This window comes from Hippocampus guttulatus, chromosome 14, assembly GCF_054856545.1.
Source record: "Hippocampus guttulatus isolate MCC_2025c chromosome 14, RoL_Hgut_1.0, whole genome shotgun sequence".
Classification (NCBI taxonomy): Eukaryota; Metazoa; Chordata; class Actinopteri; order Syngnathiformes; family Syngnathidae; genus Hippocampus; species Hippocampus guttulatus.
This window is the reverse complement of record NC_141274.1, coordinates 1,385,310-1,408,098: the sequence shown is the minus strand read 5'-3', so window position 1 is coordinate 1,408,098 and position 22,789 is coordinate 1,385,310. Positions and strand designations below refer to the sequence as shown.

General features: G+C 43.0%; 1 protein-coding gene across 1 annotated transcript in view; it reads right to left on the bottom strand.

Moving 5' to 3' along the window:
• Window positions 1-22,789, bottom strand: part of agap3 (ArfGAP with GTPase domain, ankyrin repeat and PH domain 3) — a 91,192-nt gene that overhangs the window by 19,469 nt on the left and 48,934 nt on the right. Inside the window, exons 13-16 of the mRNA XM_086129943.1 lie at window positions 12,094-12,249; window positions 3,323-3,477; window positions 2,927-3,017; window positions 1,932-2,154 (exon numbers count right to left, since the gene is read on the bottom strand). Coding sequence (XP_085986069.1) covers window positions 1,932-2,154; window positions 2,927-3,017; window positions 3,323-3,477; window positions 12,094-12,249 — 625 coding nt within the window. The remainder of the gene's footprint in view (window positions 1-1,931; window positions 2,155-2,926; window positions 3,018-3,322; window positions 3,478-12,093; window positions 12,250-22,789) is intronic.

Below are 22,789 nucleotides of genomic sequence, written 5' to 3'. Positions count from 1 at the left end.
TAGCTTGAGCTTTGTGACTTTGGCAGCCTCATGTCGTCTCGCCAGCAAGTGTACTGTATTTTTCGGACTATAAGCGCACAACAAAAAAACCCCAAAAATGCTATTACTTTTTCAAAAATCAACTGTGTGCCCTATAATCCGGTACAACATTAACTTTGGTTGTGCTTACTGACCTCAGAGCAATTTTATGTGGAACTCGGTGCTCAAAAATCTGTCAAAATGTTTTAGTATGTATTAAATCCACACTTGTTTGCAATGAACGCCGAGGACAGGATGTGGGCTTTTCTGTTTGTCGTCTTGAATTAAAATTTCTTCTTATTTACTTTCACAATCATGTTTGCGTTCTCATTTTCACCCGCATCTAATCACTAGTTTTTCCTCATTCTTCCCGCTTACTGGTTTCACGTGGAAGAATTATGGGAAATGTAGTCCCTACTAGCGCAAACCGTTCACTTAATCGTGCTGCATTTGAATTATTTTTGTTGACCAACAACTGACTGTTTAGCCTTCATTTGGCATTATTTTACAAGATTTTACATTTATTGAGAGTATTTAAGCACCTTTGCTCCTTTAGTTTGTCGCGCTTCTCGGTGGTCGTAAGCAAAGATAGCTGTCGAAAAGTGTGGTGGCGAAGATAAAGGAAAATGTTCACTAGTGCTTGTTCTACTTGTCGTTCTTCTAACATTTTCTTTTTAGCGCAAGCCTTTTTTGGTAAAATACAACGGCGTCGTTCTTTGTTGTTTCATTATGTGAGGCCCGTCGACAGAAGGCTTGAGTGAGGAATTTCATGCCCGGCTGACGTATGACAAAGATATCAAATGAAGATCCAATTACAACTGTTTAACTTTCAATTCTTCACAAGCATAACCCGTCCATTGAACTTAATATTAGCTTTGTTTTCAGACTGAGTAAATACATTTGTGAGTACAGTACCCTCTATGTTTAAAAGATCTTTTTTCGCAGTAAATATACATTTTGCGACTCCAATATTAAGTGTTGTGCCGGGAATTTTCCAAACACAAACTGGCTCCGCAAATGGTCGAGAAACATTGGTCATTCTAGATCCATTCAATTGAAACAATTGATTTAAAAAAAATGTGTGCATAGGTGTTGACTACCTGTATTTTTTTTTTTTTTTTTTTAAGACGCGATGTCTTATAGAATGGAATGCGCATCTTTCACTTTTCCCCAGTAAATCCAAAGCGCCAGCGGGGAGAACGTTCAGACAGTGGCGGCCTTGACAGACAGAGCGATGACCCCGGCCCCGGTGATGGATATGTGACGCGGCCTCTCGGGGCCTGAGGGTCCAGCTCTCGGGGTTAGGCTTAAACCATAATGGTGTGCTTAATTACCTGCACCGCCACACAGCAGGCCATTAGTCAGCCCGGGACGCCAGGCCTTACCTGTCACCGCGAGATAAACAATCCTCCACCTCGCACGTCTTCACAGAGAACCTGATGGTGGGCCGGCATTTTTTTCTTTTAATCCTTTCCCCCGATTAACACTTACATGTCTAGTGAGGAACTTAATGGATTTGGAGCGAGTCAACACATTTAGCGGTGAGACGCTAAATTATGTCACACTCTATGCTCGGCGTGAATTATGGTCGCCCGGCAAATGAAGAGAAAATTAGGAGATAAAATGGTGGCAACAAGTTTGTTACATCTGTTTCATGAGTGGATTTTTTAATAAAATAAAGTTTGCTGAACCCTTTCAGGGACAGAGGTTACTACCGTGGACATCTTATCATGTAATCGGGTAACAGGGTGCATGAAAGGGTTAAAATGTTGACCAAAGGGGGGGGGGGGGAGCAAGTACCACTTGCATAGTGTTATGAACACACAAAATGGCAGCATGTTGCAGATTTGAGTTGTGGGCTTTTGTAGTGCAACCGAACATGTTTGATGACCGTATTTGATTGCGGCTCTCACCTGGTGCTGTCGCTGGCTGGCCTGCTGTAGCCCTCCAGGGCGCCTTCCCAGACACTGTTGGCCATGGAGTTGCCGATGGCCGTCATCACCATGCTGAGCTCCACGGGCCAGTCGTCCAGGTCCAAGGAGCGCACACGCGACAGGTGGGTGCCCAGGTTCCTGTGGATGCCCGAGCACTCGATGCACATCAGGGCGCCCAGGTTCAGACTGGCCCAGTCCGGATCTGCGCGGTGTGACGTACAAAACGTCACACTTCAGCATTTGTATTAACACGAGGCTTCTTTTTGACTTTTTGCGGCACTTTAACCGAGGAGCAAAGTCAAAAAGTGTCACCGTGCGTGCTTTCACGTGTTAAAATGTGAAGGTAAATAATTTATTTTTTGTTTCCAGTGGGCTAGTCTGCCTCACAGTTCTGAGGTTCTGGGTTTGAATCCGGGCTCTGGCCTTCCAGTGTGGAGTTTTCTCAGTTTTTTTCTGTGGAACTTATCTGTCGCTATTTGCACGGTCTAACAGGAACATAGTACAGGGAAGTACCAGTGCCAGGGAAATATGTTGAAGTGATACGTCTTGCCTGAAAGACCAGCTTTGTATGTTGGGGAGGAGCCAACTTTAGTCTGGGTTGTTAGAGGAAGTTCAGCAAATTATACATGTGCATTTTCCCTAAAACAGATCATCTATAAGCCATTTATATTTTTGAGTAATATTGTAAGATGAGTTTGTAATGCTATTAACTCAGTCACTCCCAAAGACGTTTTTAAACGTCTTTTCAGACTTGGTGCAGAATTGGCTGGTACTGAATGAGTTAAACAGTTTCAGGATCAGAGCGTTTGGTATGTATCGTTACGGTTTAAACTGTCATTATAAATGATCCATAATAATCATAAATAATAATTTGCGCTAGGGCAGAATCCCCATCCCTCGTAAATATTTATTTCTGTTTACTGCTGCATGGTGTTTAGACTTTTATATGCAGTTTGTGAACCAAATCTACTCACTCGCTGCATCGCAATCCACACAGAAGCTGTTGCCCCTCACGTTGCGTATGGATTGGATGGCCATGGCGTCGCTCTGGCTGCCTAATCGAGACTGTGGAGAAAGAGAAGGAATGAGTCGCCATGGTTAACAACGGTTAGAAATGGAGCACCATGACGCAGGCTGAGAGGGCAGAGGAGAAAGGAGACTCCGACAAAATAAAATATGTAAATGAGGCGTGCCGACACAAGCCGGCTTCTGTCTGTGATGCCTGTCACTTGCAATAAGACAACACTGCTGCGCACCTGTCTGACAGCCTCGCATGTGTGACAGCAATGAGGAGGGAGCAATGGAGTTTGGAGGGAAAATGAGGGAGGGGGAAAAAAAATGGAAATAACGTGGCAGATGGTGTAAAGTACCTTATTCTTGATGCTCTCACATGACTGCAGGCTGGCGAAGATTTGACTCTCGATGGCCTGCACCCAGAGCTCGCGCTCCTCGTACGTGGATGCCTCAAAGTTCCACGTCTGACCCGTCAGCGACACGATGATGAACTCGAAGGAATCTTCTTGTTCTGTTTTATTAAAAAATAAAAAACAAGATGGACATTAGTATTCAAAGTAAACAGGGAGTGATTATCGAGGATAGTTGTTGGCGCCTATGCTTCACAATTGAGAGGTAATATGTATTTTGACACAAATCACAAAACCTATTCATTTTGAGTAAATACACTCACTATTTGTAACCTGTTTTCAATTAATTAATTTTCTTGTATCAACCAATGTGCAAATTCTGACTTGTAAAATAAATAAATAAATAAATAACAACAGCGATTACTCAACAACACACAAACATTTGCTGCAAAATAAAATGAAACACAAATGGTAAAGGCCGTAACAAAGACCCCCCAACAAAAATGAGCCGCCTCTCAGTCAAAATGAGACAAGTGCCTTTACGTTCCCGAAATAAAAGTTCTGGACACAACATGTGATGCGACACATGCTGCTGTTCCTTAACAGTATACTGTAAATTGCGTGGCGCAGCTGCACGCACACACTCGCGTCAGCTTGTCACTAAATGATTTGTAATTACCTCATTATGTCAATGTAAAGAGTGGCCTTATTTGCATACAGCGAGTAAACGCTCGGAGAAATGAGTCACGCAGTGCAGGGAAAAGGATTTTGGGCTTTTGGTTTTGGAATTGGAATTGTATAGTATATTCATAGCATTGATTTCCCTTTATAATGTATTAATATGTTACTGGAGACTCCGCCTCGAGACCTGCATGCACGGGTGTGTGGGTGTTATGCCACACGGATATGAGAGGGATTGTTTTGATTACAAAGTGCATGAACCTGTGAGTCAGGCACAGCTTTAACATGCCTCACTTTGCCTTGACATACACAGAGAACAAGTACCCGTCCTGTCTCCCAGCTACCAGAATACATGTCAACATATTCGGGTGTCTGGTTGTTATGCTTATAAAGCTTTGGCGGGGGCGGAATTGTTTTAACTCCATGATGATGATAGTGTGTGTTAGGGCACATGTCTTTTTAATATGCCTCAATTTAATACACACAATTGTCAACAGGTACACATACGCTGAAAAAAAATGGTGTGTTGAATTTAATCAATTAGATTTGATCAAGTGGTTGCCCGAAATAAAATCATCCGGATGCAGATACATTTTTATGGTGGTCCAGTGGTTAGCGCATTAACCTCACAGTGCAGAGGTCGTGGGTTCCATTCCGGCTCTGGCCTCCCTGTGTGGAGTTTGCATGTTCTCCCTGAGCCTGCGTGGGTTTTCTCCGGGTACTCCAATTTCCTCCCACATTCCAAACACATGCATGGCAGACTGATTGAACACTCAAAATTGTCCCTTGGTGGGAGTGTGAGTGGGCATGGTTGTTCGTCTCTGTGTGCCCTGGGATTGGCTGGCAACCGGTTCAGGGTGTCCTCCGCCTACTGCCCGAAGAGACCTGGGATACGCTCCAGCACCCCCCGCGACCCTTGTGAGGAAAATGTATCGTCTACTTCAAAAATAAGTCTGGTTCCCGACATTATTTCGACAACTACTTGATGAAATAAAATTGAGTCAATTGCACCAAACGTTTTTTTTTTCAGGGTAGCCATTCCTTCAGTGATTATTTCTCCATTACAGAAATTCCACTGCAGTTTTCAAGACAAATTTGATGCTGCAAATGAAAGCGTATTTATTAGACACACAGGATAATCCATTCACTTGAAATTAACTCTGTACGACTTGCTAATTGACAGCAATGGACGCGGTTTGTAATCAATGGCGGCTCCCGGGCTCTGTGACGAGGCTTTTAAATGACAGACGTGTGACAGATGCTTGGAATGCCGCGCAGTGGCAGACGCAATAATCCAATTAGCTCCACACCGACTTCAATTATCTGATTCCGTTTGCACAATCGACTACAGGTCTCCTCTTTATTTCCAGTTACAAGTGGGGAGGTATTAATAGGGGGCTGCCACTAGCAAGAGCTAGTAGGGGCTTAGGGTATAAATATAGACATACAGGCAGTCTACAGTCCCTTTTGCACTGCTTGTAAAGACAAAATCCACTTTTTTATGTCTGTATAAGCGGCACAAGCAAAGATTGAGGAGCAGGGATGACACAGAAGTATTCCACCTTCGGAGAAAGGGTATTAAAGTACAGTACAACATACAGTATGTAGGTCAGTATCTACCTGGATGTGTAACATCATGCTGGAGAGGAGAGACAGTCATGTGATGTCATTCTGTATAAACAGCAGCAAAAATGAATGGCCGTCCAAAGGAATTTTCAGCATCTGAGGTTGCTTCACAACCATAACAAAGGATGTCTTTTTTTTTCATTCCTATGACAGTTAACAATGTGAAAAGTTGACTGTTTAGTGAACAAAATGATTTAGATGATCACTAATTGACCCCTCAACCGATGATTTCTCTGTCCATTATTCATTTCTTCACAAAATGCTTCTGAATATGAAAATAAGCAGAATTTGAAGCTCCAATATAATTTGCTATTCCCAGACACAAATGCTATTTTACTCCTCCTAACATTTTTTTAAAGGGGGAAAAAATAGTACAAAGCTAATTACTCTGTTGGCTGCCCAGGCAATAAATTGGAGGCATTAAAAGACTTTCATTATGGAGATTAAAAATTCAAAGGATGGCTGACTTCCTAAACTGATGAGCAGAGAAGGGAAAACAAATCTAATTCGCCATGCACACGAATGCACTCTTGTAAAAATAGCCACGAAAGAAGCTCATATTTAAAGAGGGGTACTCACATACCAACAATGGAGCCAGATTTCATCATTACCCCCCCCCCCCCCCCACCACCACCACCAATGGCAGATCAATGGCAGCAAAGCCTTGATTGTCGATTCTCACAAATTGATTTTCATGTGGTGTGCATTAAGAGTGATTTTTTTTCACCCATATCTGATCAAGCAATAGAAAGGAAGAAAATATTAAACCTGTTCAATATTTCCCGCAACAAATGACCATATTGGCCCGAAGATAAGACGGTGTTTTTTTGCATTGAAATAAGACTGAAAAAGTGGGGGTCGTCTTATATTCGGGGTCTAGACGTTATACCCATTCACGACGCTAGATGGCGCAAGATATCATTGAAGCGAATGCTAAACTTGAGTCCCCAGGCCAAAGTGAACCTGTCACGAAGAAAAAAAAATAGCGGTAAGAAAGAAAAGAGAAGAAAATAATAGAAGAGATAACAGAAAATGGAGAAGCGTAGCGACAAACTGGAGAAAAGTGGGTCAAAGGTCGGCCAGGTTAACCGGCAGCTGAGGAGAAGTTATGATGGAATTTACATTTCAAAAAGGAGAAGCCATTCATTTACGAATGTGATTGCACTTTAGTTTACATATTTAAATGATCGGATATTAAGATTTGAATGAGGAAAAATAACATTTTTTTTCTCTCAAATATATTGTTAGAAACATTTGTTTCAGATGTAGTGTAATTATTTTCTGTATAAAAATTTATTTGGTGTTCAAAAAGTCTTTTTTCAAACTTGAGTCTTGAGAAAGAGGGGGTCGTCTTATAATCAGGGCCGTCTTATATTTGGGCCAATGCGGTAGTTTCCTTTCACCAGTGGGATCCTGATGTGCTTCAGAAAAAGTGAGCGACGATGAGTGCTTCCTCGAGGTCCAATTAGCAACGGCAGCAGTTAGCAAGAATGGCTAGCGAGAGTGGGTAGCAGGAGCGACGAGCAAGAGCTCGGGCGATGTTTCATGGGTCTTGGCGACAACCACCTAAAGGCCACAGAGGTGGAAGATAAGCGCCGTTGGTCAGCTTGAGTACACTCCACACTATAAAAGCAGTAAGAACACACTTCTAGATTTTTTTTCCCATCACTGGTGGATTCTCTCACATTTTAAAAATTGTCGAAGATAATAATCGGCATAACACATGTTAGTCCCTCACCGTGTGGCAATTGCACTGAAAAATAATCCCGCTGCATGGAAGTGTCCCCCCCCCCCCCCCCCCCGGAAAAGTAATCCCGCTGCATGGAAGTGTCCCCCCCCCCTCCCCTCTCCGAGGCACACTAAATCTTAGCATGAACAATGCGCCTAAAGCTTGTATTGCTGTGAGCTTTACAGGCAACCTGCAACGAGGTGCCTGTGAAGAGGCCATTAGAGCTTCTGTTATTACCGTGTGGTTGCAGGTGGCATCCTGGAACAATCACCTCGTCACATTATGCTGAGCATTAACCTGTTGACCGTGTTTATCCGCCAGCTCTTCATCAACAAGTTCCTGACGATTACAAATAAATTAACACCAGGAGAGTGCGTGCGACCGAAAGCCAGCCCGTGAGTGATGCGCCAGATATGATTTTCCTTAATTAACACGGCGTAATAAAAAGGGGAGTTAAGAGCGTAATGGCTACGCGGCGACAAAGAGGGAGCAGCGGGAAGAAGATAAACATCGTCCAGCATTTACATGGATCATAAATCTGCTTAGGAACTTAAACAACTTGTTCTGGGAAGGAAGGAAGTTCATCGCTTTTAGTTGGCATATGTTCACAAGAAATAGGTGATATATGGCTTAAATGTCTGCTGGAAGATCATTTTTAGGGGTCTTAAGGAAAATGGACTTATTAAATTGACTTTACACAAATCGTTGGGTCTCAAGTGTGAAATCAAACCTCATGCAGCAAGTATCTTTTGTAACTATTTGAAAAACGGTGTGAGTGCAGGTTGGCGATAGACGAGGCATGTTTAGGTTGCTGAAGTTGAAGAATATTTTTTTTAATTCTGCTCCTGGTTTATCAATCAGTGAATGGTGTGGATTCTGAATACAATAGAGATAAGATGATTGAATCTCAACCTGGTGGAGCGTTTACAGGAAAGAGGAGGGAGGAAAGTAAGTTCATCTGTGCAAACTTGGTGAAGCGGCATTTAGTCGTTATACTGCAAGCGAGTGGAATAAGCTGCCAACAGAAGCGCACTCAGCCCCGAGTCGAAGGTCTTGCGTGATTAAGGTCTTTCAAGAATTTAAAACCAATTTCACTGTCAGTCATTTTTGAAAACAACTTTTTATTTCTTTCTTGCAACTTTGCCGAAAACGCCTGAAAAAAGGTGCACCCGAAGTAAATTTGTAGCTGTTCATGAACCATTTGGAGTATCAGCATAGTTTTGGTTTCTTTTTGAAATAAATTGAAAATTAGAAAAAAATTGAATATTTCTCCCTAACAGTCAGAATCTGTGTAAGTTCTCCTGTCACTGAACTACAGATGTTTGAAAAGAGAAAAAAAAAGGTGAATCTTATGTTCGTCTAATTTCTTTTCACAAAATCTGCCTTGAAAATGAATTTGGAATGTTGATTAGGACTTGAAAACACGACAGGATCAAAGCTTGAGGTCTCCAAAGTTCCATTTCAAATTTGACAATTGTAAAATGTTGGGCACCATTCAAATATCCAGAAACTCAGCTTTCAAAAGATGTATAACATGTTCCCACATGTACTCAGCTGACAACGCGCATCAGCGATTTGTTTTGACAGATGACGGAGGGCCCCTCGGTGGGCCGTCCTAACTTCAGAGGGTGAAATCTTTTGTTTGTAAATGTGTTGAATTGTTGTCGATGTACATTCTTTGAAAAATTCTTAGTAAGCTGTCGACATTAATATGTTCTACGCATCTCCATTTGTCTAAGCCATGATCGGTTGTCATCTGAGGCCCGAGCAACTGTGATGTCATTTCCAGTTGTCAAAAAGTGGCAAGATGGCTGCCCCCTGAGTTGGCCAAAAACAGGCAGATTTTACTGCTTAACTCATATTCCGCAAAACACAATAGTAATCCGAGAACCAAGAACACATTCTTGTAAAGGAAATTTGGGGGTTGACTTCCCCCTTAAGCTTTTGGTTGTGTGAAGCACATTGAGTTGACTTGTGAAAAAATAAAACTGCCTTGCCTAGAAATTCAAGTTATGATGTAACCGGAGACTGTTCTAGCTGTTCCAGAATGGCAGAAATTGTGGAAAATACCCAAATTTGTCATCAAATACTAAGTGCAGCGTACTCTATGGACGAGGAACATTTAGAGTGCAGGCTCCTCTGTCACACTGAAAGAAATAAGGACCGTGACAGCACCTGTGGACTCGATTAGCACCTCAGGGCGCTGATGCAAGCACAGCTGAGTTATCTATCGTATGCGGGCCTCTATGGAGACCGGTGTGACAAAACCTTACAAAGAACTAAGCAGCAGTCTTTAGCCTTGACGACCTCCTCTTCTTTCTTTCTTTTTTTTTTCAAATCCATTTGTGTGAACACTCGGCGGAGATGACGCTTGAAAAGGGTGAAAGGTGAGCTATTGTTTGGTGCGTCGCATCGCCCCGTGTCGCACGCCGCCGCACGCGTCACGCAGTCACTTAAAGAAGTGCTCGCCATTCCCCGTGAATTAATGAGCAGTTGGGAAGAACAGGCCAAGGCGGCGCCCATCTGTAAATGTCAGCGGCACTGCTTGCTCATTTTACACATCATTAAAGCCAATATTCCTAACCTGTATCAGAGCAATCAGGAGCAGGCCATTACTGCGACAGGGGCCCCCCGGGGGGGAACGACGACCCAACTCAGACGGAGAGAGAAAGAGAGTGAGAGAGAAACTATCTATCTGACGCACACCTCTGCACACCACCACCAGCCAATAGTACAATAAACAAACACATGAAATCAGCGCCGCTACCGCTAATAGCTAGCGCGTTTAACAACAGAGCCCGATGAGAGCGCCGGCCAATTAAACGCGCGTCTGTGGGCAGCCCCAAATGACAATCTTGTTATTTCCTTCCCTCCGTCGGGTGCGTGGGGCGCAGGAAGTCATTACGAGAGCGCGGGCTCCGGGGACAGCTTTGGGAAATGAGAGCGAGTCGGGGAGCTACAAAAAACAAAGTATTGAGATAAACACCCGCCATTAGCGCAGGCAGTTAAAGCTCCATCTCCTAATCCTCAGCTGGACTCCAGAGGATGTTAACCCTTGCTATGCTGAGGTGCAGGACATTTGCACACTTGATTAAGTTGAGTCACTCTCGCACAAAAACTTTACACGAGTTAGGTGAAGTGCAGGCTGACTTCAGAAATTCCAGCGTTCTCAACTTGCTAACTACTTACTAACTTTGCCCAATAAGGGGGCATCATCAAGCACATGTGGAAGTTGTAAACATCTACTCTGGAGGGAGTCTCTGGGTACTCCACAACATATTGCTCATTGCGATTGCAACACTGACTAGATACTAGACACAGTTTTAAGTTGCGAAAATGTAGCATACTCGGTTTCCTTTAAAACAAATGAGCACCTCCCTGAAGAAGACAACTTTATAATTGATTTAATTCAGATTATATGGCTGAAAGTAACGATTGTGTTATTAATTGATTCATCTGTAAAATATTTTGTTGTTAAGCCGATGGATCGGACAAAAAAAGGGCATAATTTCCATCCCTTTATTCAATATGCAAATTAATTTGGATTCAATTTCGGATTTGGTTCCAAAAACTCGTTGGTCAGAAAATCGGCAAAAATGTCGATTATTATTTTCTAAAGTGAAAGCAGATGTTTTAAATGGCTGTCAATGTCTTATTTTGAAAACGAAATTACATTTAAAAAACACACACAAACATAATCAGTCTGCTTTCATGGAGGACTTCAGAAATTCAAGAGTATTTACTGTTGAGAGGCTGAAATTCAGAGGATTTGGACTTTGGACTGGATTTCAGTTTAACAAGGTATATTAACAATCACTCTAGTTCAAACATGCTCTTGTTCACACGTGAACATTTTCACACACACTGTAAAAAGCAGCATTTTCTCATCTACTTCCAAAGGTTTTCTCGATCAGAGAGACAGAAGATGACTATTGGGCAAAGCTGCGACGGCTATGAAAAGCTGACACCTGAATCTCATTTCTCCCACTTTGTGTTGTTGAAAGCGACCGTTGCCCTCTGATAAGTATGCTGTGCTGCTGCGTGAAAGTACTTTCAGTTGCTGCACTCAATGACAGTTATTTTTATTATTATTTTTTTTTTGGCAGGATCTTTGTGTGAAAAGGCAATTGTTAACGGTGACCTCACCACATGGGACGACTTAGTGATGATGCTCACCCTGGCCTCTGTGGTCAACAGAGTCATTCAGAGGCCAGGATTTTTTTTTTCATGTCTAATGATTATTAATGCTAAGCGTCATTTAGGAGGCGTCAACGGCATTGTTGTTGTCTTTCCAGCGTATCCATCTTGTTGATTGATCACGCCGCTCGTCTGACATCAGTTTTATGGCCTCTGAGATGCGTCTGAGTGTTTCCACAATGCCATCCAATTAGAGAGCTCCATTCATCATTTGTGCGACGGGATCATTATTAATTGGGCGAAGAGTTAGGCTGACAATCACCCGCCGAGATGGGCTGCGTCTTCTGGATGGGGCAGTTCATACCATGGAAACCCAACTTGGGAGGATGGAATGGCTTTGCGCCTCCATAACCTTTTATGGACAACCATTCAGCTACATTTTAAATCAGCCGCAAACCTCCAAACTCCAGCTGGCAGTATTACAATCAAAGTTTTGGTGTCATTTAGGCAAGACCAATCACAAATGCATCACCCATTTGTAAATTTCCATAACCGTGAGAGGCATCAAGAAATGCCTGCCTTGAGTGCCTCTCATTTTTCTTACCTTCATTTCCTGCAGCTAGACCGTCAGGCTTGGTGATGCCCGTGCTCTTTTTCCGTCTGTGTTTCTTGCGGTTGGCGTGCGGCGAGGGAGGTGGATCTAGCTTAGGACTCGTGGCGCTGCCCGCACTGCAACTGGCTGGGTCGCTCGTTCCGTTGGCTAGGGGGGGGATTGATCAAGTGTTACTTTTTGCATCGAGTAGGGGGGTCTGACCCATTTTTTTATTGAGAGCATGTTCCACCAACATGTAAATAATTGTTAACAGCAGGCAGCTCAAAGTTTAGCAAAAGCCGGTGGAAATACCTTAAATCAGGGGTGTCAAACTCATTTCACATTGCGGGCCACATACGGCCTCGGTAGATGCCAAGTGGGCCGGACCATTAAAATGATACCATACTCTGCTATAAATAACAAAAATATCATGTCTTTCCTTTGTTTTGGTATAGTGAAGCACAAAGAACATGAGGAAAATGTTGAAATTGAATGAACATATCTTTTACCAAACATTTCATGAAACACTTTAGATTTCCTTAGAAAAATGTGCAATTTACTTTTATCATTCACATACATGCATTGCCACTGATCCCACTGATTGTACAAAGGCACAAAACTTTAACAAGTAATTGGTATTGAAAAATATTTTCATGCATTTTAAGATTAAACGAGATTTATAAAAAAATTATTTTTTAAACGATTTACACGTGTGCATATAAAATCAAAATGTAATCCCTGCCTACACTTTACAAACGAAAGAAAAAAACAGTGTACCCCCTAGCGGATAATCCATGAACTGCATGTTATTAAAAATATTCATTCAGGTGTCTTTTATGCATTTTTTCATTATCCTGTGGGCCTGATCAAACCTCCTTGGGGGCCGGTTCCGGCCCACGGGCCATATGTTTGACATCCCTGCCTTAAACAATGCATTGTGTGCACCTGTGCCATACATCTGTTCAACTTGACAAGGAATAAACTCTTTTCTTTCCAGTGCGTTTCACAGTGTTAATTACAATAATGACATTATGTATCCTGTCGGACCGATTGCTGGACTCCATTGCAACGATTTGTAGCTTTTCCAGGACTAGTAAAGGATACAACAAGCACCACCCCACTGATAAGCTCTTGTATCCCTCAAACTGCTCCAGTAACACGACCTAACAACATGGACTGGGTTCATCATTGTCGCCAAGGAAACAATTGAGGACTTTCAAGGGTCAATAAAGCTCAGACAACATACTGAGTCACGTGTTGCTCAATGATGTGAATGTGTTAACCTTCCTCAACTCATGTACGTGAGAAATGGGTGGAAAAGCAGACAGGAAACAGTTACTCCGGGAACTGTGTTGTTGCTTTCCGCAGAGTGACAGACAGGTATGGGGGTGGCGGGGGCATCGAAGGACAAATGGACACATAGGTTGGCCTCCGGCAAAACTATATGACTGTCTGAGAGTGACAGTGGGGGGAGGAGTAAAGAGGCAGCTTTGTTTCTTGTAAGTGATTTTATAAATGTGATATTAACCTGTGCTACCGTTGGGCAAAGGGAGAGAAGGATGGGACCATGTGAGGGGGTTGTCAGCTCGCCATCCGTCTGATTTCCTGATATTTGACATCACTTTCCCTTCTTCTTCCCCCTCCGGATGCCATTATGAATCTGGGAGAGGAGGGTGGTGGGGGTGCAGGGAGTGGGGGCGGGGGGGTGGATACAGGGGCCTGAGGGAAGCAGGGAAGGAGGGAGGGCCGGTCGGTAGATGGGCCCCATATTGCTCTCCTCTTACCACCCTGTGTGGTGCTGGCAGCCTCCTCTATTGTCTCCCATCAAAAGCTCATTGTAGTGTGGCAAACTCCATTCATTTCCCTGAGCGCCGTCCCAGCCCCCGGGGGCCGAGTGCAGGAGGACAAGAAGGCTCCGGGATTATTGCTGTTGTCGTTGCCAGTTGCACATGCCGTAATGTGCAGCGCGGCGCCATTAGCCAGTGTACAACATTAGGCCTAATTCAGTCATTACCTTTAGGGAGATGGGGCTGTGTCGGAGCAGTGGGATGGGCTCAGCGGGGGATTGAAGATGCGAACGTCGAGGAAGGGGAGCGTGATAGTGATGGTGGGGGAAACTTGAGCTGAGGAGGCCCAACCGATGCTTTGTTTGCAAGTGGGCAAAAGTGTTGGAGGCGGAACCTGAGACCTGATCTCAGGTGAGCAAATTGGATTTTAGGAGCATTTGTGCGGATGACAGCTCACCGTCACAATGGACCGTACGTGACATGAGGCAGTCATTTCAAATCAATTATAAATAAATTACACAAAAAACAAGGCAAGGGAATTATTAATCATGTTTCCTCTATTACTGTTGATGCCGGCATACTTGCAGCTCAGCACCCGTGGATTCACTTATCCGCCGAATATTTTTTATTTTCAGCGTGCTTTTATGTTTTTGTTTTGTTTTTTCGGTTTCTTGAGAGCAAATTCCTGTTTTGCGTGGAAAATGTACGCAGGGGGCTAAACTGTTTTAAAATATATATATATACACTGTATATTTACAACAACAAAACAGAACAAAGCAAAAAAAAAAAAAGTCCATTGGATTTCAATGATCGTCAATGACATGCAGATTTTTGCTATTCATGGTCGGGTATGCTACGTATCCGACGTGAATGGTCAGGTTGCAGTGTATAGTTCCAAATTGTAAGATTACCGTTCACCACTACATGACAGACATCGCTTGGTTGCAGGTGCACCAGTTTTTTTCCTGCCCTAATGTCACATTTTTTGTGAATTTGGAAAGACATGCAAGATAAACATTAGGAGCGAGTGAGATTTGTCTGGAAAAAAAATAAAAGTTGTTGCACTTCATGTTGGTGTGCTGTTGAGCAGTTTTATGCCATCTTTGAATGGTAATTTTAACGCGCGACAGCTGTTTGCGCTGGCAAATAAATAAATAAGTCAATAAATGACTATGTGGTTATTTTTTTGAATGGTCAAACCATTGTTGTTGTTGATGACTGATTCTTTCAAACATGAAAAATGAAAAATATTAACATACGATGTGAGATACATGGTTCACTAAAAAAAAAAAAAAAAAAAAAAAAAAAAAAAAATCAAATCACATGTACTATTTGGAACCTCAAAACTTTGTCTATTCACCGAATACACTGAAATTACTTCTACCAAGCACAAAAAGTGCGAGCAAAGACAGAACATTACTCAACTGAGTTCGGTAACAACGTCAACATTATTCGAAACAATTTAAAAAATGATTTTTGACAATACTTCGTAGTGGTGTCGGGCATGGGCCAAAGATGCACGAATTACATTTTGGTGAGGATGCGGATCAATTTGCTGCGGGAAACTTAAAAAATAAATAAATAAAATGAAAAAAAGAATCAACACAGGGATTAGAATTACAAAACTCTTCCAGTAAGTGGGTCATTCTCAAGCGAACTGTATCCCCTTTGATTGTCTCCACCACTCTTTCAGACTAAACAATTAGAAGTCAAATCTATAAAGGTTATCACAATGTTTCAGCCTGAGAAGCGATTAAAAAAGGGAACGTTGAATCACATGAATAAACATAGCTGCGCTGCTGGTGTTGTCTTGAATGGCAGCACGCAGCCACACATGTAGCACATCCTGGTCCAGGCGTCTGTTTCAATTTCCCTGCTCGCCTACAACAGCCCCCCTGAGACGAGTCATTAGCTGGCTCAGACAGCTGGGGGCACGGGGGTCCTCCGTATGCCTCCCCCCACTCACCAACAACCTACTACCCCCGGCTTCCTCCTCCCTCTCGATGCTAACGTCTGTCTTGCCAGCCCTGCACCGTATGGCGGGGCTGCGAGACGGGAGCTGCAACCCGCCTCCGCCGTGACAGCCAGCATTTGTTTAATGTCGCTTGAGGTTAAAGGGGAGGGCTCGCCTCGAGGGGTGGTGCTCTTACAGAGCCGTGAACACCTCTAATTATCAATTTCTGCCCCTAATGTTGTGGAAAATGACCCCCGGGTTTGCTCATCCTCGACCTGAAACAAAGATGGAGAAAGGCCTCTCTCCCTGTGATTGAGCCTCGAACTCAAGGGTTGGGCAACCGATCGCCCTGGGTCACATCGGGCCCATGAGAGCAAGCGACTTTTGATCAGCCACGCCCCCGCAAATGCAGACAGACCAATCACAGTACAGCACAGAATCCTGACAGTTTGTTAAAATGACATGATCAGGAGTTTGGAGCCGATCAGGGATCAATGAGTTAAAAACAACAACAACAACGATTCCCGATCCGATAAGAAAATATAATCTAATAATATAATCAATTGAAAAGAAAAATCCTGACTGTATATGCTGAGGAACCTTGGATTATTAACTATGGAAGGACAGAATGTCCCTGGAGTGAACAACATTGTGTTTGCTGTTATGTCTTATTGTGCAGATCCGGTTAATGATGTAATTGATTGGTCTGCAAAATATGGCATTACGACTGGAACTGATTTTGCATAAAATGCAAAATATTTGCCAATCTGATCTACAGTATATATAGTTTAGTAAAGAGCTAAACAAAATACTGGATATTAAATCTTAAAAAAGCAAGAACGTGTTGATTTTAGCATATTGATTCACGATATTTGTTCTGGGCCCTGTCGGGCCGACAGAGTCACGTAGTAGCTCCAGGCCTCCGTTTATGTCGAACGCTGTGAAACTTTGCTCAAGACGTAGTAAAGCCACAACTACAGTATGTATTTGAACGAAAAACTATTAAATAAAAGCACGGCAGTGAAGGGCGTGCCTTCGGACAAAAACGATTTTGCTGTCGTTAGCTCGGGCGGAAATCTTCCCCTTTGCAATTCAAGTCAGCGAAGTCCCAAGTATCGGATACCACAATGATGATCCTGTGGTGCGGGGTGTGTTCAGAGAGAATTTCCCTCGCCAATATCCTTGGAAACGAGTTGAGAGATGACAATCGTAACTGTTAAAACTATTTCCTGTTCTACTACTTCTACTCCACTTTTCTGTCGGTCTGGATACCGTGCGGCATCGGGCAGCCATGCACAGGTCAATCTTGGTAGCACGTCAAACTGGTTTGGGGAAAGAAACTAACGATTGTCGATGCAAATAATTCTGTATGTGATGTGCTGTGTATCTTGAGTATGCCACCCGATTTCTCCGTGTCATGTGGGATTATTTTCATTTTTAAAAAAAGTAAAGATTTAAAAAATTCATGTGTGTACCTGATTTAAGGACCACCGATAATGAACAAGAGCACTATATTTGCTCTCCATTTCTGACTTCTCAACAACTGCAGGATCATATTGCAAATACCGAAGTGGAGAAAGCCATTTCATTGTTATTCAAGAAGCTGCATGCGCCCAACGATGTGATTCCGCCAGGCCCCTTGACACGGCAGCCCTGCCTGTCCTCAATCAAACGGCTGCAATTAATGGCAAAAATTAGAAACAATCACCGCCTCGCCCTTATTATCCTCAATTAGAGTGTGCTAATCAAGGCCCGATCGCGCTCCGCTGCTCTCTCCGAGCTAAATGTCAAACTTCATTATGGCCCTCCGTCGAAATCAAACCCCCTGAACATGCCATCACCTTCACATCGGGAGGCCCGGCACCAAAAACACGCTGCTGCAGGAAAAAAATGAAAAAAATAAAATAAAAAAAGACTGTATCAATTTCGTAATTTAACTCATTCACTCCCAAAGGCGTATTTAAACGTCTTTTCAGACTCGGTCCAGATTTGGCTGGTACTGAATGAGATTTATGAATACTTCTCTAGGCTCTCTAGCCTAGAGGTACAATCGGGCAAAAACTGGGCAGCAGGCACTCATTGATGAATGAATAGATTTCAAATGAAACTCGGTATTTTAGATTTTTCACAAAAAATTATGAGGGGGCAATTTGATTTTGGGTTGCCTCGAATCAGGTCTAAAAAGTCAACATTCTTTATTTTTCTGAAGCTGCAGTGTTTTACTATATTACTGATATATTATGATGAGGCTCCTGCAATGTAGCCTCCAGTCCATTATTCATCTTTAAAACAAGATTAGATAAGCATCCCTGTATTATTCATACAGTGGGGAAAATTTACAAGATAACAATACAGCCATGTTACAAAGAAATATTTGAACCAATTACTTTTTGTAGTTACCCTAATGAAAGTATTTAAATGGTTTATATTCCATGATGTCTGAAGGACAGCATACATCCAAATGACGAACTGGATTGCAAAATCATAAAAATCAATCATGATCATTATTTAATAATTTGAGCTTTAAAAAAGCAGCTTTAAATCATGGTTTGAAACATGCTGATCTCTTACTTTTGCGGTCTAAAATACAAGTGGAGCAGCCAGGACACCGCTTAAATTAGCATCAGGTCGAAGATTGCTAATCAGAAACTTTTCTGCTCACGTTTTTGACTTCAGAATGAATATTACCATGCATTCATCCATCCATTTTCTGATCGGCTTATCCTCACAAGTGTTGCGCGGCATGCCAGAGCCTATCCTAGCCGTCTTCGGGTATTTGGCGGGGGACACCCTGAACCGGTTGCCAGCCAATCGTAGGGCACACATAGACAAACAACCATCCACGCTCGAACTCGCACCGAGGGACAATTTAGAGTGTTCCAATAACCTGCCATGCATGTTTTTGGAACGTGGGAGGAAACTGGAGTACCCAGAAAAAAACCCTATGCAGGCCCGGGGAGAACATGCAAACTCCACAATGGAAGGCCAGAGCCGGAATCGAACCCTGCACCTCTGCACTGTGAGGCCGCACTTGGAAAACTTGAGAAATTCAGATTTTTAACCTGGCTTTGAGCATCTTGCTTTTAATTCACCGCCAAAGATTGAAGTGTAGGAGCAAGGGGTCTAAGCAGGCATGCGACGCATTACGAATGGATGTCCTTCTAAGCACCAGCATTAAAAAAAAAAAAAAAATAAAAAATTGGGCCTGGATTTAATCAAAAAATCGGCGCTCAATATTCAAGAGCTGTTGCGACGTGTGCGTCTGCCTTGGCACAATAGCTTTACAAATGAGCACATTCTCTAAATAATATGGAAATGGTTACGTGGGCTTCAACGTCTTCATTCTGGGTCGAATCATCAATCTGATGCTTTTTTTTTTTTGCATCCCGCTGTTGTCGTTCCTTTTCGTGTTAACCTGCAACCTTCGCCAAGGATAATGGAGTGACGGGGCTTCATTTCGGCCCCCAACAGGAGCACCCTTCACTGCGGAACACCCTCCATTGATTGTTGAACGGGGTTGCGTTATGATGGAAGACTGGCGACGCATTTCAATCATGTTTTCTGAGAGCGTCTATGATCACTGGCCACAACATTTGGTATCACTGCACCATCCCATGAGAGCTGGCTCAAAAATATTGCTTTTCGGGGGGCCCTTTATGCGTCGAAAAAAAATCACAAATGCGTATCCAAATGAAAAAGGTCTACAAAAATTTACTCAGTCACATTGCCTGAAAAAATCTGCCACAGAAGGCTGACAATTTCATAATTGAAAAAAAAAAACATTTTTTTCTCAATATTTAAAGGAAGTATTCTTTATCAGCGCACAAAATGAAGCATGCATCAGTTACAAAGAAACCAAAACTAGCCATCCGATTTCAAATTTGTGTCGGGTGCTAATTTCAGGTGTCAGGTTGGTGAACCGGAAAATACAGATCGTGGAAACTGGATTGAAGAGACCCGAAAGCGATGGACGCCCAATTCAATGGAAGGAAATGAGTGTCCACTGCACTCAAAATGCCACTTTGTACAGTACCTTTTGAAGTACAGAAAAAGGACAAACGTGGCTCATGAATGAGACCAGACGTGTTTGTTTTGATAAATTTTCAGAGCGGGTTTTCATAGTACAGTATTTGTTACTTTTTTGTCTAAAGCGCTTCGTCTTAATTAAATTTAATTAATTAGCTTAAGTGTTCTTTTTTTTTTTTTTTGTATTTTCTGTGTGTAAGATTAAAAAAAACATCATTGACCTTGCTTCTCCTGGCTAACGGCCTTCCTCGAGTACGAAATGTAAGGACAGAAATAATGCTCATGTATGAATTTATTTGCCAAAGATGACAAAGTACTTTTTCGGCCATAATTACAGTAAATTTTGTCGTTGTAGTTTTTCGCTGCACTCAAGACATCATAGATTTTGCACGTGAATTGAAATCATTGTGCTTGGGGCTTGTTGCTGACGGCTGACGGCTGCGGTGTCCAAGGCAGACGTGATCGCGCTGCGCCTCCAAATGAGCGAGCGGGCTCGTGCGTCGCGACGACGAGGGTCTCGCAGTCGGCCTCCTGCAGCGCTCATAAAGTGCGCTCTTTAAACTGCCACGGCCCATGGGAGAGGGCGGGGAGGTATGGGGATGGAGTGGGGGCGGGGGTGTACTATTGTGGGGTGGGGGGTGTCGTCGCCGCCAATCTAATGAGAACTACCAGAGTGCAAACATGCATGGAAATGACTGTTATTCTGTTGATGTGCATTTAAGTGCTTTTTTACTGCCAAGCACAAAGAGAGGGAAATAACTGGTGATGAATGGTACCCCCGAAAAACATTCATTTTCCTCCCCGCAAGAGAAAAGAGCAGCAAGGGGGGGGGGGGGGGGGGTGATGATGGGGGTGCGGGAGGGCTATGATGGAAGGCAAAGATGCGCACGCTGAATACATTATTTGACTTCAGTCGCCGGCACCGATGGTACGGCGAGGTTGGCAGGAAGTTAACCTTCAGCGTGACTCGGCTCCGCACGCGCTCAAAAGGTCACGTAGATGATCGCAAGGCCTGATCCGCTCATCAGCTAAATGAGCCTCGCAACACGCGTAACGCGCATTAAGTTGCCCAAATTGTCATGAATATACAACCCTGGGAATGAATACAACAATTTCAGACTTTTTCTTCTCAAGTCACCTTATTTCATATTTGTGGGTTGGCACGTGAACATGCAAGATGGAATAGTAGGAATTCATTTCTGCAACATAAAACCCCGTCGAACAAGATCTGATTCAATTTGACCCTTTTTAATTGTTTCTTGCAGCCAAGTCATTCTAAACCTAATCTTACTGTATTTGGATTTATAGATATTAACCGCAAGAGTTTTCCAATATGAAAAGATATTCTATCTTTGGCAGACCCTGCACATAGAGATAAAAAGGTGATATGGTGCTCACATACAAAGTAATATCAACACTGCTCCCCACACCCATAAAGATTCTCTTCCAGCACCGGTCAGGAATCCGGTCGTGCAAAGGAGAGCTCTCGCATGATCACACGTGATTTTACAAACACGAAGACGACTCTGCTTTTCCAGGTAGGTGCCAATGGTTGCCGAGGGAGACGGAGGCTTTATAAGGTGGCAAGTTCAGCAGGGAAATGTTTTTGGAACTTTTGAAAACACTTCCAGCAATTTGGGGAAACCATGTACAGACAAAAAAACAAAAAAAAAAACAAAAACAAGATTGGGTAGGCCACTAAGGTGACATAGAAGAAGAAAAAAAACTTTGCATTCCCTCACTATTTTTTTTGTTTTGTTTTGTTTTTGGTGAGGCCGCGACTGGTTTTGGACCATATTATCGGGACAAACTCACTTCTTAACACACGCTCCCCATAAGGACAATCTTATAAAAGAATCTTAGCAGATGTAAAATGTGGGGGGTTTGATGTCCTTGGTCGGGAAGGAGCCAAATCGGGACAAAAACAGATCGATTGTCTTTACATGTGGACCTCGCTTCAAGAATCTCATCTTCCTCCAATGTAACACTTCATGATAAACGAATCTTAGCCAAATCTAGCCAATATTATCCATCCATTTTCCGAACCGCTTGATCCTCACGAGGGTCGCGGGGGGTGCTGGAGCCTATCCCAGCCATCTCCGGGCAGTAGGCGGGGGACACCCTGAATCAGTTGCCAGCCAATCGCAGGGCACACAGAGACGAACAACCATTCACGCCCACACTCACACCTAGGGACAATTCAGAGCGTCCAATCAGCCTGCCATGCATGTTTTTGGAATGTGGGAGGAAACCGGAGCACCCGGAGAAAACCCACGCAGGCCCGGGGAGAACATGCAAACTCCACACAGGGAGGCTGGAGCTGGAATTGAACCCGGTACCTCTGCACTGTGAAGCCGACGTGCTAACCACTGGACTACCGGGCCGCCACAGCCAATATTATGTTTTCATAAATTTAAATCATAAAACTCATTCTGTCATATTAAGGCAACGTTTATTTTAAATGAACTTAGTCGCACCTCATTGCTTTGTTTGATTACAACCCTTCTCGGTCTCGTGGCCGCTTCAATTATCTTAATGTAATTCTAGCCATGTGGTCTTTTCTCTTACCCTAACTTGAATATATTTAACTTTAAGTATATCTTAGCTGTTATCTTCACCTCATCATAACGTAATTGCAATCATTAAAAACAAAATATTACTCTCATTCTAATCCCTCAAGAGGAAATTCTAAATATCGTATTTTCCGCACTATAAGGCGCTTCGAAGTATACAACACACCTTAAATGAATGGCCTATAACAGTTTTCATATATAGGGGGTATTACATTAGAAGGCACATAGAATAGAAGCTACAATGGCGGCTGTGGTTGTATGATGCATCCACGAGCTGAAGGGAAGACACTACAATACAGCTTTATTTATTTAGAGCTTTCACAACCGCTGCTGCTGTAACAAAGCGCTGTACAGAACATTTAAAATAC